General features: G+C 40.0%; 1 protein-coding gene across 3 annotated transcripts in view; it reads right to left on the reverse strand.

Annotated features, from left to right (window-relative positions):
- Positions 1–5696: 5696 nt before the first annotated feature.
- The window catches only part of DAAM1 (dishevelled associated activator of morphogenesis 1), a 140602-nt gene continuing 126357 nt past the window's right edge, over positions 5697–19941 (reverse strand). For all 3 annotated transcript variants that reach the window (XM_082386469.1, XM_082386471.1, XM_082386470.1), the window contains 3 exons: positions 12261–12392; positions 9412–9582; positions 5697–8416 (listed from right to left, as the gene is read on the reverse strand). In XM_082386469.1, the coding sequence (XP_082242595.1) occupies positions 8207–8416; positions 9412–9582; positions 12261–12392 (513 nt within the window). In that variant the 3' untranslated portion in view covers positions 5697–8206. The remainder of the gene's footprint in view (positions 8417–9411; positions 9583–12260; positions 12393–19941) is intronic.

The raw sequence follows: 19941 nt of genomic DNA on the forward strand, positions 1-19941 counted from the left end.
TAGTATTTTGTTGAGGATTTTGGTATCCATGTTCATCAGTGATATTGGCCTGTAGTTTTCTTTCTTTGTGACATCTTTGTCTGGTTTTGGTATCAGGGTGATGGTGGCCTTGTAGAATGAGTTTGGGAGTGTTCCTCCCTCTGCTATATTTTGGAAGAGTTAGAGAAGGATAGGTGTTAGCTCTTCTCTAAATGTTTGGTAGAATTCGCCTGTGAAACCATCTTGTCCTGGGCTTTTGTTTGTTGGAAGATTTTTAATCACAGTTTCAATTTCAGTGCTTGTGATTGGTCTGTTTATATTTTCTATTTCTTTCTGGTTCAGTCTCAGAAGGTTGTGCTTTTCTAAGAATTTGTGCATTTGTTCCAGGTTGTCTATTTTGTTGGCATATAGTTGCTTGTAGTAATCTCTCATGATCCTTTGTATTTCTGCAGTGCCAGTTGTTACTTCTCCTTTTTCATTTCTAATTCTATTGATTAGTCTTCTCCCTTTTTTTTTTGATGAGTCTGGCTAATGGTGTATCAATTTTGTTTATCATCTCAAAGAACCAGCTTTTAGTTTTATTGATCTTTGGTATCGTTTCCTTCATTTCTCTTTCATTTATTTCTGATCTGATCTTTATGATTTCTTTCCTTCTGCTAACTTTGGGGTTTTTTGGTTCTTCTTTCTCTAATTGCTTTAGGTGTAAGTTTAGGTTGTTTATTTGAGATGTTTCTTGTTTCTTAAGGTAGGACTGTATTGCTATAAACTTCCTTCTTAGAACTGCTTTTGCTACATCCCTTAGTTTTGGGTCATCGTGTTTTCATTGTCATTTGTTCCTACGTATTTTTTGATTTCTTCAGTGATCTCTTGCTTATTAAGTAGTGTATTGTTTAGCCTCCATGTGTTTGTATTTTTTACAGATGTTTTTCTGTAATTGATATCTAGTCTCATAGCGTTGTGGTCAGAAAAGATACTTGATACGATTTCAATTTTCTGAAATTTACCAAGGCTTGATTTGTGACCCTAGATGTGATCTATTCTGGAGAATATTCCATGAGCACTTGAGAAGAAAGTGTATTCTGTTGTTTTGGGATGGAATGTCCTATAAATATCAATTAAGTCCATCTTGTTTAATGTATCATTTAAAGCTTGTGTTTCCTTATTTATTTTCATTTTGGATGATCTTTCCACTGGTGAAAGTGGGGTGTTGAAGTCCCCTACTATGATTGTGTTACTGTCGATTTCCCCTTCTATGGCAGTTAACGTTTACCTTATGTATTGAGGTGCTCCTATGTTGGGTGCATAAATATTTACAATTGTTATATCTTCTTCTTGGATTGATCCCTTGATCATTTTGTAGTATCCTTCTTTGTTTCTTGTAATAGTCTTTGTTTTAAAGTCTATTTTGTTTGATATGATAATTGCTACTCCAGCTTTCTTTTGACTTCCATTTGCATGGAATATCTTTTTCCATTCCCTCACTTTCAGTCTGTATGTGTCCCTAGGTCTGAAGTGGGCCTCTTGTAGACTGCATATATATGGGTCTTGTTTTTGTATCCATTCAGCCAGTCCATGTCTTTTGGTTGGAGCATTTAAACCATTTACCTTTACGGTAATTATCGATATGTATATTCCTATTACCATTTTCTTAATTGTTTTGGGTTTGTTATTGTAGGTCTTTTCCTTCTCTTGTGTTTCCTGCCTGGAGAAGTTCCTTTAGCATTTGTTGTAAAGCTGGTTTGGTGGTGCTGAATTCTCTTAGCATTTGCTTCTCTGTAAAGGTTTTAATTTCTCTGTGGAATCTGAATGAGATCCTTGCTGGGTAATCTTGGTTGTAGGTGTTTCCCTTTCTTCACTGTAAATATGTCCTGCCACTCCCTTTTGGCTTGCAGAGTTTCTGCTGAAAGATCAGCTCTTAACCTTATGGTGCTTCCCTTGTATGTTATTTGTTGTTTTTCCCTTGCTGCTTTTAATATTTTTTCTTTGTATTTAATTTTTGATAGTTTGATTAATATGTGGCTTGGCGTGTGTGTTCTTGGATTTATCCTGTATGGGGCTCTCTGTGCTTCCTGGGCTTGATTAACTATTTCCTTTCCCATATTAGGGAAGTTTTCAACTATAATCTCTTCAAATATTTTCTCAGTCCCTTTCTTTTTCTCTTCTTCTGGGACCCCTATAATTTGAATGTTGGTGTGTTTAATGTTTTCCCAGAGGTCTCTGAGACTGTCCTCAATTCTTTTCATTCTTTTTTCTTTATTCTGCTCTGCTGTAGTTATTTCCACTATTTTATCTTCCAGGTCACTTATCCGTTCTTCTGCACAAGTTATTCTGCTATTGATCCCTTCTAGAGAATTTTTAATTTCATTTATTGTGTTGTTCATCATTGTTTGTTTGCTCTTTAGTTCTTCTAGGTCCTTGTTAAACGTTTCTTGTATTTTCTCCTTTCTAGTTCCAAGATTTTGGATCATCTTTACTATCATTATTCTGAATTCTTTTTCAGGTAGACTGCCTATTTCCTCTTCATTTGTTAGGTCTGGTGGGTTTTTACCTTGCTCCTTCATCTGCTGCATGTTTCTCTGTCTTCTCATTTTGCTTAACTTACTGTGTTTGGGCTCTCCTTTTCGCAGGCTGCAGGTTCATAGTTCCCGTTGTTTTTGGTGTCTTCCCCCAGTGGTTAAGGTTGGTTCAGTGGGTTGTGTAGGCTTCCTGGTGGAGGGGACTAGTGCCTGTGTTCTGGTGGATAAGGCTGGATCTTTTCTCTCTGGTGGGCAGGGCCGAGTCCAGTGGTGTGTTTTGGGATGTCTGTAAACTTATTATGATTTTAGGCAGCCTCTCTGCTAATGGGTGGGGTTGTGTTCCTGTCTTGCTAGTTGTTTGGCATAGGGTGTCCAGCACTGTAGCTTGCTGGTCGTTGAGTGGAGCTGGGTCTTGGCGTTGAGATGGAGATCTCTGGGAGATTTTTGCTGTCTGATGTTGCGTGGAGCTGGGAGGTCTCTGGTGGACCAATGTCCTGAACTCGACTCTCCCACCTCAGAGGCACAGGCCTGACGCCCAGCTGGAGCACCAAGACCCTGTCATCCACATGGCTCAGAATAAAAGGGAGGAAAAAAAGAAAGAAAAAGAAATAGAATACAGTTATTAAAATAAAAAGTAATTATTAAAAATAAAAATTTTTTTTAAAGTAATAAAAAAAAAGAAAGAAGAGAGCAACCAAACAAAAAAAGAAATCCACCAATGATAACAAGCGATAAAAACTATACTAAAAAACAAAAAGCAAAAAAACTGACAGAACCCTAGGACAAATGGTAAAAGCAAAGCTATACAGACAAAATCATACACGGAAGCATACACATACACACTCACAAAAAGAGAAAAAGGAAAAAAATATATATATATATCTTTGATCCCAAAGTCCACTGCCTCAATTTAGGGATGACTTGTTGTCTATTCAAGTATTCCACAGATGCAGGGTACATCAAGTTGATTGTGGGGATTTAATCTGCTGCTCCTGAAGCTGCTGGAAGAGATTTCCCTTTCTCTTCTTTGTTCGCAGAGCTCCTGGGGTTCAGCTTTGGATTTGGACCCGCCTCTGCGTGTAGGTTGCCTGAGGGCGTCTTTTCTTCGCTCAGACAGGACGGGGTTAAAGGAGCAGCTGATTTGGGGGCTCTGGCTCACTCAGGCCGGGGGGAGGGAGGGGTACAGAATGTGGGGTGAGCCTGCGGCGGCAGAGGCTGGCATGACGTTGCAACAGCCTGAGGCGTGCCGTGTGTTCTCCCAGGGAAGTTGTCCCTGGATCACGGGACCCTGGCAGTGGCAGGCTGCACAGGCTCCCAGGAGGGGAGGTGTGGATAGTGACCTGTGCTTGCACACAGGCTTCTTGGTGGCGGCAGCAGCAGCCTTAGCGTCTTGCGCCCGTCTCTGGGGTCTGCGCTGATAGCCGCAGCTCGCGCCCGTCTCTGGAGCTCGTTTAGGCGGTGCTCTTAATCCCTCTCCTTGCACACCCCGAAACAAAGAGGCATGAAAAAGTCTCTTGCCTCTTCGGCAGCTCCAGACTTTTTCCCCGACTCCCTCCTGGCTAGCTGTGGTGCACTAGCCCCCTTCAGGCAGTGTCCACGCCACCAACCCCAGTCCTCTCCCTGCGATCCGACCGAAGCCCGAGCCTCAGCTCCCAGCCCCGCCCGCCCCGGCGGGTGAGCAGACAAGCCTCTCAGGCTGGTGAGTGCTGCTCAGCGCCGAGCCTCTGTGCGGGACTCTCTCCTCTTTGCCCTCTGCACCCCTGTTGCTGCACTCCCCTCCATGGCTCCGAAGCTCCCCCCTCCGCCACCCGCAGTCTCCACCCGTGAAGGGGCTTCTAGTTTGTGGAAACCTTTCCTCCTTCATAGCTCCCTCCCAGAGGTGCAGGTCCCGTCCCTATTCTTTCGTCTCTGTTTTTTCTTTTTACTTTTGCCCTACCCAGGTACGTGGGGAGTTTCTTGCCTTTTGGGGTGTCTCAGGTCTTCTGCCAGCGTTCAGTAGGTGTTCTGTAGGAGTCGTTCCACATGTGGATGTATTTCTGATGTATTTGTGGGGAGGAAGGTGATCTCCACGTCTTACTCTTCCGCCATCTTGAAGCTCCTCCAAACCGTGGGGGGGCGATGTCTTAAGTTAGGTTTTCTATATGATTAGGAAACAGGTGGTGTTTGTTGTTTAAAAAAAAGTCACAGAAAATTCCCCCTTTCAGAGCTTGACCTTTTAAAGAATTGTGTCCAAACTAGTTTATTAAAGATTATCCTTTTCCCTGACAAACCCGTGTTAAGCGTAGGAAAGGGGCAGAATCCTGGAGGGTTTGAACAGCTTTACTGCCTGACAGAAGCACATTTTGCCCAGTGATGATTTTCTGGGGAAAAGTGAAGATGTACAAATAAGCATAATGATCTGCAAGTTTCAGGTTTTACCCTGTTTCTATCAATACACCAAGGGCTGCTGAGGGTCTAGATGGTTCTGTATGTAGGTCCCCATGTTTGTAGGGAGGAATATAAAATTTGCTGACCATGCAGCAGGATCTCTCCCGTCTGGATGCCAGTGTAAAAGAACAAAGTAGCCTTTGGATACTATGTAGTATCCAGGGACTAGATAGAAAAAAACAAGATGGTTAGCAATTGTAAGAACATTATGAGTCCACTCTCAAGATCAGAAGTGCTTGGATTCTCAAGCAACCACTAGGATAATTTGTTTTCAGCTTGACTTCGAATTGGGTAGAGGATGGCCAGGAAACTGAAGTGATGTGGGGCTGAGAGTCCCAATTTTCAGAGAACAGAATATGCACTCCTTCTTCCATATGGTGACGCTTCCCATATTGACCTATATCATAAATTAATTTTTTTAAAAGGAAATGCTTCAAAATGAAACAGATTTTGATTGTAGAGATTAGAGATTCTTTTCTATATCCCCAGTTGAATAATTTCACCAGTAGCTCCACCATGAAACTGTTCAATGCATACAGAGTTATAACAAAAACATGTTACAGAAGGAGGTAGTATATGGTAGTCTGTGGACATGCTGAACACTGCCATAGCAGAAAACTATACTTCTCTAGGCCCAGTACGTACAGGTTTAAAAAATGTATCATTTCTGATTTAGTAAACAACTTGCAATATTTCAATTTAATGGTGGAAAGTGCAAAGAAGTTTGATAATGCTGTTTTAATAACTCATAGAAAGCATATACATAACACCTAATGAATTCATCTCTTTATTGCATGTTGCTATTTAAAAAAAATTTACAGTCTCATAACACAACATTTTTTCTTGGTACTATAACAACAGTCTCGCACCTAAAGACTAAGTGGTTCCAACTACTAAGCTAATAAGATACAAGACATACAATTAAGTTTACAAATTATAATGCTTTTTCTTTTTGGCATTAATTTAAAAAAACAAACAAACAAAAAACTTTTAAAATACACATCCAAGAGAGGAAAAAGTGGCTACTTACACCAGCACCAATCTAAAAAGTAGGGGTTTTTTTTCAACAATGGCACATGGAATTACCTGCACACAGCTTTCGGGGAAAGAAACGAAAAATGGAAATGGCAAAGAAGGCCTACCAGGATGGCCATATCAAAATGAGGATGATGAAAAAGGGCGAGAGGAACATGCTACACAAACTTGCTCCTTTATGTGACTCTCCCTCCACTTGTCCATTCCTTAAACTGTAAAACAAAGCCATTTTCAAAAGACAGTTCCAAACTTGAGCCAGATCAAATTTCCCCTGCTCTAAATAGAAAGGAATATATATAGAGGCACTTTAGTTAAGGAATAGACAAACCCACTAGCACATCCCACTCCTCCTCACCGCCAAGCTTTTTTGAGCAAAGTCTCGTCTGCACCTTTAATGTGGTGTACTTGCAGACCTTGGTACATAGGAGCTGGGGGAGCGCGACGTCTGCTGTGTATTTGTGACTGTTTTATTTGCTAGAGTCATCCATATAATGTGTAGAAAGTTGCTAAGTTTGCAGTGAGGGGGGGAAGAAACGTAAAACCATGGCTCTTGCCAACTCTTAGAGCACTATTTCACAGCTTTCATGTAGCGCAGAGACCTTGCCATCTGCGCTAGGCATTATAGTTTATACAAATTATTTTTAAATAGCACGATTCCTGTACAGCGCACGCATCGGTATTCTGTTTGCCCCTTAACTGTCCCCATTAAAGCATAAGCTCCTTGGGGGCAGGGGCTCTGTCTTGCTTACCACTGTAGCCCTACTATGCCTGGCACATAGTAGGTGTTTCAATAAATATTTGTTAATTGACTGAAAAACTCAATTTAGTGAGTAAATAACGTTCTAGTGCAATAGGACAAACTACTCTCTCCACAGGAAACCCAACCACAACAGGATCGATGGAAAGAAAACAGAGAACCTTAGCTCCCCTCCCCAACTACTAATAAATAAAGCAAAGCAAAAAAAAAAAAAGTAACAGTCCTCTTTATATATCATATAATTTAAGGATATTAAGAGTTGGTAGGTTAATGGTAAGCATCTATATTTTATTTTCTAATGTTCATTGTTTTTATTCATTTCTCCCTGAGAGCTTTATCTTTTGGACTGAAATTTTACAGGTAGCGTTACTGACACACAATTTAAAATGACAACATATAAACAGCAAACCACATCAAACATACTTAGAGATAAATAGCTCTTGGCATCTCTGTTGGTGGTGTTGACATTTTGTGCATTCACTAAATGTCCTTTAGTCCAGACCTATATTTACAGAAGATGCAGCTTGTCCTACAAAACAGAAAATACCAAAAAAAAAAAAAAAAATGCACCCCATAAAATTTTTTTAAAAATAATTTTTATCCCTTCAGAGAATTCCTCCTTGTAGGTCTTGGGTGGGAAATTTTATTTTTAAAGTTTATAGGTCTATATTGTTAGGAAAACAAGCACATTATGGTAATTTTGTTCTTTAACAAGAGCATGGATTGCATTTAGATAGTGTTCTTTCCAAAAGCAATGTAAAGAAATCATCAAGAGTGCTTGGCAGAGAACTCGATGAAATTAGGGGGGGAAAAAAATTGATGTCCAAGTTTTAAACGTATAAAAGAACTCTGATTGACATTTTACATAATTCAGATTGTGCCAGATGTTCTCAATAAACATTTACAGACTGCATCCCCACACCAATGTCAGAAATTCTAAGCTGGTCCTATCAACTACTGATGCGATGCGCCAGCATCATACTGTCAACTATCAAAAACCATTTTAAATCTATATATTTTTTTCCAACGCCAGTTTCACCAGTGAAAATAATTTCAAAGTATATCAAGCTTGGAAACCATAAAATATTTCTCAAGCTTTATTTTTTTTCTTTTGTTTTTCTTTTTACTCTAGGGAATGTCTCTGTATCTCTTTGAGGAGATACTATTGTGCTTCTGAACAGTCATGGTGTTCAGGGGAAGAAGATGAGCCACACTCAATATGAATGCATACACAAATGGGTTCTGAGCACATACATAAACATAGATTTTTTTTTTTTTAACCAAACATATAGGTCTCCAGACAACGCTCAGATTTCTATATACATTTCTTCATATATACACACACATACATTTACATACACACACATTCACGCATTCACTCACAGATGAAAGGAGAAATTGCCACTGTTTGGATTGCAAGGCAGTGTAATGAAAAGTTCTAGTCACTTCAAAGGGCCGCTAATGAGCTTTCTAAAAAAGTATTCAAGGGAAATTAGAAATTAAGTTTTGTGACCGGTCTCTCCCGGCTGCTGTCCGTCATCTGGTTGGTAATGCGCTTGCGATTCCGTTTCAGTTTAGAAAGGTCTTTGTCAAACACTTCTCCTGACCGCAAAGCGGAAACCAGGTCATCAAACTCTCCGCCTTCTTCACTGTTCTCTTTCGCTTTCCTCATTTTCCGTTCCCTTTCACGTTGTTCCTTGAGCTGCAAATGGAAAGTGACCTCTTAGAGAAGTGTCAAAATAATATTGTATTTTGTATTGAGTGGAGATGAATTCTGTGGAACATGATGGTGCGTCAGTCACACTGAGCCACGTTTGTTGACAGCTGCCAGCCCCCTTGGATGTCACGAGAGAGCATGACTGGGACGTGAGGGCTCATCAGAGAAGCAAGGAACAATGAAAAAAATGACCACCGCTTTGTGATTAGACTCTTGCCGTCTAGAATCTGGGTAAACCCCATGATATTCTAGTTAAAAAGAGAGCAATTAAGGCTACTCATATTTCTATGATGGAATAAGAAAGTTATCACTATTAAATAGACCCCAAATATTGGTTTCTTTGATGATATAGAGACACTAAAGCAAAATGCTCATTAGGCCACGTTCCTGACATCAAAGGCTAAGCCTGTATCTACTGTGGATGCCTGGAACCTGCTATGCAAAAGTTACTATTATTAAGAGCCAAATAATACACACACATTATAGAAAATTTAGATATCCTTAAAGAATTAAGGATAATTTTTCCCCTTTTGTTTATCAAGAGATAACCATTATTATCTAAGCTTTCTCATATCATTAAATATTCTTTAAAGACATGACTTTTAAGGACTGCATAAACAGTCCACTATGTAGCTATTACATCATTTAGAACTAATGCCCAGTTGGTAAACGTTTAGGTTGTTCCAGGTTAGGGCTTATCATAAAGACTGCTGCTCTCTTTGTGCGCATGTATGATTATTTCTTTAGAATGATTTCTAAGAAGTGGAACTCCAGATCAAAGGAAGGGGATATATTTTTTTAGGCTTTGGATATAGACTGCCACATTGCCCAAGAGAAACTTTCTACCGATTGAAACTCCCAGCAGCCTTCTAGAGAGGACTTTGATGCCCTCCTTCTTGCCAGCATGGCAGAGCGCTTCCTAAAAACCAAGGAGATGCAGCAGCAGAACTTTCCGGGGGTGGAACTGGCCACCCACTTACCTGAGCCTCCATTCGAGCTCGGCGCTCTTCTTCCTCCTTCTTCTTTCTCATGTTTTCATTCTCTTGTTTGGCTTCTGACACAGCCTGAAGAAACTGATCAAAAATGCCAAAGAACTCATCTGGCTGTATTTTGCCAGCCTCTTCCCCAAAGTGTTTCACTGCTTTAGTAAACTGGAAAAAAGAAGGTTTTAAGAAGTTCAGTCTTCCAAGAGAACGCCATGATCACATAAATATCAATCTCTCTCAAGGGGCTAAAGGTCAAATTGAGTCAAATATAACTCGCTGGATTTATCTTTGGCTGCTGAACATGTCTATCAATCGCTTCTAAAGGAAAAAATGTAATACTCCACGACTTGTGAAACCATTTATCCTTGTCCACCTCATTTCAGCTTAACATCTATGATTACATCCTATGACTCCTTATTAACTAAACAGTGGTAAAAACAAGAAAGCAGAATATCACAGGGCAGAGCACTCAGGACATAAAACTAAGAGCAAACTCAGCAGGGGTAAGGAAACTTGTAATTTTAACTTTTCTTTGAAGTAGTTTAGTATCATTTATTGGTGCCATGTGGTTAGTATCAAAAGCAAATAGGATACAGTGTTTCTTAGCTGCTTTTACTAATCATAAATAATATTGGTATTACTGTACTTCCTGGGCCTCGATTAGCAAACACTCACTGATTATGGAATCATTAAGGCAACCCAAAATTCATAACTGAGAATACAATTTTATTCTAAATCCTTTGTTTTAGAACCCCTTTCAAGCCAAATCTTTTAAAAACAGATAAAATGCAAAATATTAAGGGCGAATTTTTAAAAATTAAATTAAAAAATATATAGGGTAACAAAATAGCACAGCCAGTCTTTTTAGTTTAACATTTCTGTTTTTAGTTCTTCTGGTTGTTATCTTCACAACTCGAGATAGTATGCTTTCAAGTGTCTTAGCATTATTATGACCATCCAAATACTGTTCAATGCCAGTCAAGTTGTTTTTTTAGAACTATATCTCCTTCTGTAAGGATCTAATGCTCTTACGTCTAAGCTACAACGGACGGTGTTTCTAACTTCAAGGTCAAACAAATTCTTACTCCCTATGCCTAATCAACTACTTCAAAATTTCCAGGTCTTTCGTTTTCTTCACAGTTTTAAACTCTTAGGTTGGGGAGGACGGCATAAATACTTCATGGTCTAATTGCTTTTATCTTTCTTGCACTACTTGTCTTTAGTATATTGTTAAGTTTTCCTGACATTTTGGTAATCCCATCTCTGTAAAGGAAATATTTTCAACATTTATTCTTAAATAAGACAATTTTCAATTGTTTTACATATATATTTCATATCTTTAAATTTATAATAATGCTTTTTTACCATTTTTCTCTTCATCGAGGCGTTCTCCATCTTTTACTTATTTGGAAATATTTTATTAGAAACTAAGCTCTTTAGGGAAAAATACGACATTCTTCATACACCACATGCAGCGCTTCAGTTGCTCCATGGTTTTATAAGCTAATTTCTAAAAGTTCTGGTATGAACAAAACAGCAACAGCTAGCCTACAATTGAGTTTCTAAAACATTCAAGTTCAGGCACTTCAAAGCCATCCTGAATGATCTTTTTATCTAGGAATTCTAGTGATGATGAAGTCATGTATATTTTAGTCTTAGAAATCTGAACAAAACTAGTCCCAGACTAAAGTTCCCACACTAAAATTGAAAAAAAAAAAAAAAAAAGTAGAGTGTGTATAAATCAAAAATTAACTATTCAGTTGATTCTTAGAAAAATGTTTGAGCCCGTGATGAAGTAGGTACTGTATTGCCTGGATTGAGGTGGCGGCCATCACAGGGGAGGCTGCTGACATCAGTTCACTGATTTCAATCAGGGGTACCAGGGGCTGGACCTCTCCCAGCGGTCATTCAAACATATCTTGTCTTCCATTTATTTAATAACATTGGAGGTGGGGTTTCATGTTGAGATTAGCTAGTGTACCTTAACACAGTCCACTTCTGAACTTTGAGTATGTGTGTACACTTACATATACAATCATCCATATCTACAACTGAACAGGGGACCACAGAGAAATGAGATTCACTACTCAAGTTTCAAAGGAAAGATTCAAGTTAAAGCAAAAGAGTGTTGTCACAACTGAGAGATGGGCAGTGTGGAGGAACTCAGTAGGGTGGATAGCAGCTTAATGACATCTGTTACAATGAGAAGGGGATAAGAGAATGTGCACGTGTATATGAATGTGTATGAATTTTGGAAGAGGAAATAACCAGAGAGAGACACAGAGAGATGGGGCAGGGGGATTTTAAGGTATTTGTTCGTTATTTGCCAATGAAAACTCTTCCCTTACAGGAAAACAAGATTTTGTAATAGCAAAATTCATTTTTAAAGTCTTATTAAAAATATGCCTTTTGCAATGAGGCTCTGAATTAAAGTGCCTATCATTTAGTAAGTTCTTCTAGAGATTTAAAGAGGGAATATCCTGCCCTCCTAAGTCTCTATCTCAGGTGAGCACCTTACAAGTTTCTGAAGCACAAGGCCTCAGTCATACCTTGATCTCACATTTCATCCTGCCCTTGGTTTTTCATAATCTACTCTTTTCTGTTTCCCAGAGATAATTACTTTGATCCAATAGCAATCAAGAGAAAAACTATCGAAGTATTTAAAACTGTCAAAGTATTTACTTGTTTTACACCATTCAGATACTTCAAGGTCTTACTAACCTAAAGGCCAGTTAGAGAGCATGTGTTTCAACTGATCACAGCCCTAGAAATGAAAGTATACTTGTAACATCTGAAAGTACCAGCTCTGTCAAGCAACATTCAGTGCGCAAGGGGAAATTTACCAGGTCTTTAGCTTCTGCTAGAAGATCTTCAACGTCAGAGAAGCTGAAGCTGGCTACCGTGATGAACTGGCTGACAACAGACACAAACTTATCTCCAGGCCGTGAGGGCTGAGACTTCTGATATTCCAGCTCCTTAAACACAGGAAATGGATAATGTCAATGTAGGCTTCAAACACAGACACCCCTTTGTCTCATTTTCCTTATGCCTCAAATTTAATAAGTCAGAATGGCAAACCCATCAAAATTAGTGTGAAACATTTTATGATAGTCCAGTTCCCCCTGCCCTTCCACCAACCCTGCCAGAGCCAAGTCCATGTGCCCACACACAGTTGCAAAATGCAATTTAACCAGTCATCTGAGTACTTTATTGGTGTGATTTTGTATACTGGCTTTAGAATGTAAGGAGATTAGCATTTGGATAAAATTAAGAGAAGTTAAACAAATAATGGAGAGCAAATTGGATTCAAAAGGTGTGTGACTGAAAGCAAGAGAATTTGATTGTTGATATTCTGTGCTCAGATCTCTGGTACTTTTGATTTTTTCCTTCTCTCCATCTCTGCCAAGTCTACTTATTTCCTAAACTGTGATATCTAGGTCAGAAGAATTTCAACTGCAGCGTTTGGCACCATAACGCCATTTTTCTTCTCATCCATACCATTTGGATGTTGTGAGCAGACAGGTAGGAGTATTAGTGTCTCATTAATCATCCATATTCTCCATTACCATGGTGATGAACACAGATTATTCAAATCAATTTCAGTAATAATTTCAACCATTGCCAGATGCATTTTCTTATTTCATCCCACAAAGCCTCTATGAGTGAGGCATTATTATCCCAATTGTACAGACACATAAATTGAGGTTCAGAGGGATTAAATTCTTTGCTCAAAGTCAAGTAGCTGATAAGTGATAGAACCAAAATTTGAACTCACATCTGCCTGACTCCAGGGTCTCAGTGACAACTATTCTGTGTACCTACTGACCTAATCTGGATCTCTATTTTCTTCCATACCTGCTTTGGCAGAGATTCTAACAAGCAGGGCGGTAGAGGTCACAGGCTAGGGGTTCTGATTCATTTCTACCACTGATTTGGTACTTATCCATGGCAAGTAGCCTGGGCCTTAGTTTCTTCACTCATAAAAGGAGGGCAGGGAGCTTCAAGATGGCTGAAGAGTAAGACGCAGAGATCACCTTCCTCCCCACAAATACATGAGAAATACATCTACACGTGGAACAGCTCCTACAGAACACCTACTGAACGCTGGCAGAAGACCTCAGACCTCCCAAAAGGCAAGAAACTCCCCACATACCTGGGTAGGGCAAAAGAAAAAAGAAAAAAACAGACAAAAGAATAGGGACGGGACCTGCACCTCTGGGAGGGAGCTGTGAAGGAGGAAAGGTTTCCACACACTAGGAAGCCCCTTCACGGGCAGAGACGGGGGGCCGAAGCTTCAGAGCCACGGAGGAAAGCGCAGCCACAGGGGTGCGCAGGGCAAAGTGGAGAGATTCCTGCACAGAGGATTGGTGCCGAGCAGCACTCACCAGCCCGAGAGGCTTGTCTGCACACCCGCCGGGGTGGGCGGGGGCTGGGAGCTGAGGCTTCGGCTTCGGTCGGATCCCAGGGAGAGGACTGGGGTTGGCGGCGTGAACACAGCCTGAAGGGGTTAGCGCACCACAGCTAGCCGGGAGGGAGTCCGGGAAAAAGTCTGGAGCTGCCAAAGAGGCAAGAGACTTTTTCTTCCCTCTTTGTTTCGGGGTGCGCGAGGAGAGGGGATTAAGAGCGCCGCTTAAAGGAGCTCCAGACACGGGCGTGAGCCACGGCTATCAGCGCGGACCCCAGAGACGGGCATGAGACGCTAAGGCTGCTGCTGCCACCACCAAGAAGCCTGTGTGCGAGCACAGGTCACTGTCCACACCTCCCCTCCTGGGAGACTGTGCAGCCCACCACTGCCAGGGTCCTGCGATCCAGGGACAACTTCCCCAGGAGAACACACGGTGCGCCTCAGGCTGGTGCAACGTCACGTGGGCCTCTGCCGCCGGAGGCTTGCCCCGCATCCGTACCCCTCCCTCCCCCCAGCCTGAGTGAGTCAGAGCCCCCAAATCAGCTGCTCCTTTAACCCCGTCCTTTCTGAGCAAAGAACAGACGCCCTCAGGTGACCTACACGCAGAGGCGGGTCCAAATCCAAAGCTGAACCCAGGAGCTGTGCAAACAAAGAAGAGAAAGGAAAATTTCTCCCAGCAGCCTCAGGAGCAGCGGATTAAATCTTCACAATCAACTTAATGTACCCTGCATCTGTGGAATACCTGAATAGACAACGAATCATCCCAAATTGAAGAGGTGGGCTTTGCGAGCAAAAGATATATTTTTTTCCACCTTTTTCTCTTTTTGTGAGTGTGTATGTGTATGCTTCTGTGTGTGATTTTGTCTGTATAGCTTTGCTTTTACCATTTGTCCTAGGGTTCTGTCCATCCGTTTTTTTTTTAACTTTAAAAAATTTATTTCTTAATAATTATTTTTTATTTTAATTACTTTTTTAAATTTTAGTTTATCTCCTTCCTTCCTTCCCTCCTTCCTTCCTTTCTTTCTTCCCTCCTTCCTCTCTTTCTCTCTTTCCTTCCTTCCTTATTCCTTTCTTCCTTTCTTTTTCTTTCTCTCTTTCTACTTTCTCCCTTTTATTCTGAGCCATGTGGATGAAAGGCTCTTGGTGCTCCAGCCAGGTGTCACAGCTGTGCCTCTGAGGTGGGAGAGCCAACTTCAGAACACTGGTCCACAGAGACCTCCCAGCTCCACGTAATATCAAACAGGAAAAATCTCCCAGAGGGCTTCCCTGGTGGCGCAGTGGTTGGGAGTCTGCCTGCCAGTGCAGGGGACGCGGGTTTGAGCCCTGGTCTGGGAGGATCCCACATGCCGCGAAGCGACCGGGCCCGTGAGCCACAACTACTGAGCCTGCGCGTCTGGAGCCTGCGCGTCTGAAGCTTGTGCTCCGCAACGAGAGAGGCCACGACACTGAGAGACCCGCGCACCGCGATGAAGAGTGGCCCCCGCACGCCAAAGCTGGAGGAAGCCCTTGCACAGAAACGAAGACCCAGTGCAGCCAAAAATTAATTAATTAATTAATTAAAAAGAAAAAAAAATTAAAAAAAAAAAATCTCCCAGAGATCTCGATCTCAATGCCAAGACCCAGCTTCACTCAACGACCAGCAAGCTACAGTGCTGGACAACCTATGCCAAACAACTAGCAAGACAGGAACACAGCCCCGTCCATTAGCAGAGAGGCTGCCTAAAATCATAATAAGGCCAGACACCTCAAAACACACTACCAGATGTGGACGTGCCCACCAGAGAGAAAAGATCCAGCCTCATCCACCAGAACACAGGCACTAGTGCCCTCCACCAGGAAGCCTACACAACCCACTGAACCAACCTTAACCACTGGGGGAAGACACCAAAAACAACGGGAACTATGAACCTGCAGCCTGTGAAAAGGAGACCCCAAACACAGTAAGCTAAGCAAAATGAGAAGAAAAACATGCAGCAGATGAAGGCGCAAGGTAAAAACCCACCAGACCTAACAAATGAAGAGGAAATAGGCAATACCTGAAAAAGAATTCAGAATAATGATAGTAAAGATGATCCAAAATCTTGGAAATAGAGTAAATACAAGAAACGTTTAACAAGGAGTTAGAACAACTAAAGAGCAAACAAACAATGATGAACAACACAATAAATGGAATTAAAAATTCTCTACAAGGGGTGAATAGCAGAATAACTGAGGCAGAAGAACAGATAACTGGGCTGGAAGATAAAATAGTGGAAATAACTACTGCAGAGCAGAATAAAGAAAAAAGAATGAAAAGAACTGAGGACAGCCTCAGAGACCTCTGGGACAACATTAAATGCAACAACATTTGGATTATAGGGGTCCCAGAAGAAGAAGAGAAAAAGAAAGGGTCTGAGAAAATATTTGAAGAGATTATAGTTGAAAACTTCCCTAATATGGGAAAGGAAATAGTTAATCAAACCCAGGAAGCACAGAGAATCCCATACAAGATTAATCCAAGGAGAAACATGCCAAGACACATATTAATCAAACTATCAAAAATTAAATACAAAGAAAAAATAATAAAAGCAGCAGGGGAAAAACAACAAATAACACATAAGGGAATCCCCATAAGTTTAACAGCTGATCTTTCAGCAGAAACTCTGCAAGCCAGAAGGGAGTGGCAGGACATATTTAAAGTGATGAAGGAGAAAAACCTACAACCAAGATTACTCTACCCAGCAAGGATCTCATTCAGATTTGAAGGAGAAATTAAAACCTTTAAGACAAGCAATAGCTAAGAGAATTCAGCACCACCAAACCAGCTTTACAACAAATGCTAAAGGAAATTCTCTAGGCAGGAAACACAACAGAAGGAAAAGACCTACAATAACAAACCCAAAACATTTAAGAAAATGGGAATAGGAACATACATATCGATAATTACCTTAAATGTAAATGGATTAAATGTTCCAACCAAAAGACACAGACTGGCTGAATGGATACAAAAATAATACCTGTATATATGCTGTCTACAAGACACCCACTTCAGACCTAGGGACACATACAGACTGAAAGTGAGGGGATGGAAAAAGATACTCCGTGCAAATGGAAATCAAAAGAAAGCTGGAGTAGTAATTCTCATATCAGACAAAATAGACTTTAAAATAAAGACTATTACAAGAGACAAAGAAGGACACTACATAATGATCAAGGGATCAATCCAAGAAGAAGATATAACAATTGTAAATCTTTATGCACCCAACATAGGAGCACCTCAATACCCAAGGCAAATACTAACAGACATAAAAGGGGAAATCAACAGTAACACAATCATAGTAGGGGACTTTAACACCCCACTTTCACCAACGGACAGATCATCCAAAATGAAAATAAATAAGGAAACACAAGCTTTAAATGATACATTAAAGAAGATGGACTTAATTGATATTTATAGGACATTCCATCCAAAAACAACAGAATACACATTCTCCTCAAGTGCTCATGGAACATTCTCCAGGATAGATCATATCTTGGGTCACAAATCAAGCCTTGGTAAATTTCAGAAAATTGAAATCGTATCAAGTATCCTGACCACAACACTATGAGACTAGGTATCGATTACAGGAAAAAATCTGTAAAAAATACAAGCACATGGAGGCTAAACAATGCACTACTTAATAACCAAGAGATCACTGAAGAAATCAAAGAGGAAATCAAAAAATACCTAGAAACAAATGACAATGAAAACACGATGACCCAAAACCTACGGGACACAGCAAAAGCAGTTCTAAGAGGGAAGTTTATAGCCATACAATTCTACCTTAAGAAACAAGAAACATCTCAAATAAACAACCTAACCTTACACCTAAAGCAATTAGAGAAAGAAGAACAAAAAACCCCCAAAGTTAGCAGAAGGAAAGAAATCATAAAGATCAGATCAGAAATAAATGAAAAAGAAATGAAGGAAACGATACCAAAGATCAATAAAACTAAAAGCTGGTTCTTTGAGAAGATAAACAAAATTGATAAACCATTAGCCAGACTCATCAAGAAAAAAAAGGAGAAGACTCTAATCAATAGAATTAGAAATGAAAAAGGAGAAGTAACAACTGACACTGCAGAAATACAAAGGATCATGAGAGATTACTACAAGCAAGTATATGCCAATAAAATGGACAACCTGGAAGAAATGGGCAAATTCTTAGAAAAGCACAGCCTTCTGAGACTGAACCAGGAAGAAATAGAAAATATGAACAGACCAATCACAAGCACTGAAACTGCAACTGTGATTAAAAATCTTGCAACAAACAAAAGCCCAGGACCAGATGGCTTCACAGGTGAATTCTATCAAACACTTAGAGACGAGCTAACAACTATCCTTCTCAAACTCTTCCAAAATATAGCAGAGGGAGGAACACTCCCAAACTCATTCTATGAGGCCACCATCACCCTGATACCAAAACCAGACAAAGATGCCACAAAAAAAAAAACTACAGGCCAATATCACTGATGAACATAGATACAAAAATCCTCAACAAAATACTAGCAAACAGAATCCAACAGCACAGTAAAAGGATCAAACACCATGATCAAGTGGGGTTTATCCCAGGAATGCAAGGATTCTTCAATATATGCAAAACAATCAATGTGATACAGCATACTAACAAAATGAAGAATAAAAACCATATGATCATCGATTCAGAAAAGCTTTCGACAAAATTCAACACCCATTTATGATAAAAACTCTGCAGAAAGTAGGCATAGAGGGAACTTTCCTCAACATAATAAAGGCCATATATGACAAACCCACAGCCAACATCGTCCTCAGTGGTGAAAAACTGAAACCATTTCCACTAAGATCAGGAACAAGACAAGGTTGCCCACTCTCACCACTATTATTCAACATTGTTTTGGAAGTTTTAGCCACAGCAATCAGAGAAGAAAAAGAAATAAAAGGAATCCAAATGGGAAAAGAAGAAGTAAAGCTGTCACTGTTTGCAGATGACATGATACTATACATAGAGAATCCTAAAGATGCCACCAGAAAACTACTAGAGCTAATCAATGATTTTGGTAGAGTAGCGGGATATAAAATTAATGCACAGAAATCTCTAGCATTCCTATACACTAATGATGAAAAATCTGAAAGTGAAATTAAGAAAACACTCCCATTTACCATTGCAACAAAAAATAAAATATCTAGGAATAAACCTGCCTAAGGAGACAAAAGACCTGTATGCAGAAAATTATAAGACACTGATGAAAGAAATTAAAGATGATACAAATAGGTGGAGAGATATACCATGTTCTTGGATTGGAAGAATCAACATTGTGAAAATGACTCTACTACCCAAAGCAATCTACAGAGTCAATGCAATCCCTATCAAACTACCACTGGCATTTTTCACAGAACTAGAACAAAAAATTTCACAATTTGTATGGAAACGCAAAAGACCCCGAATAGCCAAAGCAATCTTGAGGAAAAAAACGGAGCTGGAGGAATCAGGCACCCTGACTTCAGACTATACTACAAAGATACAGTAATGAAGACAGTATGGCACTGGCACAAAACAGAAATATAGATCAATGGAACAGGATAGAAAGCCCAGAGATAAACCCACGCACATATGGTCACCTTATCTTTGATAAAGGAGGCAAGAATATACAGTTGAGAAAGACAGCCTCTTCAATAAGTGGTGCTGGGAAAACTGGACAGGTACATGTAAAAGTATGAAATTAGAACACTCCCTAACACCATACACAAAAATAAACTCAAAATGGATTAAAGACCTAAATGTAAGTCCAGACACTATCAAACTCTTAGAGGAAAACATAGGCAGAACATTGTATGACATAAATCACAGCAAGATCCTTTTTGACCCACCTCCTAGAGAAATGGAAATAAAAACAAAAATAAACAAATGGGACCTAATGAAACTTAAAAGCTTTTGCACAGCAAAGGAAACCATAAACAAGACCAAAAGACAACCCTCAGAATGGGAAAAAATATTTGCAAATGAAGCAACTGACAAAGGATTAATCTCCAAAATTTACAAGCAGCTCATGCAGCTCAATAACAAAAAAACAAACAACCCAATCCAAAAATGGGCAGAAGACCTAAATAGACATTTCTCCAA

Source organism: Balaenoptera borealis, assembly GCF_965194805.1.
Source record: "Balaenoptera borealis genome assembly, chromosome: 3".
NCBI lineage: Eukaryota > Metazoa > Chordata > Mammalia > Artiodactyla > Balaenopteridae > Balaenoptera > Balaenoptera borealis.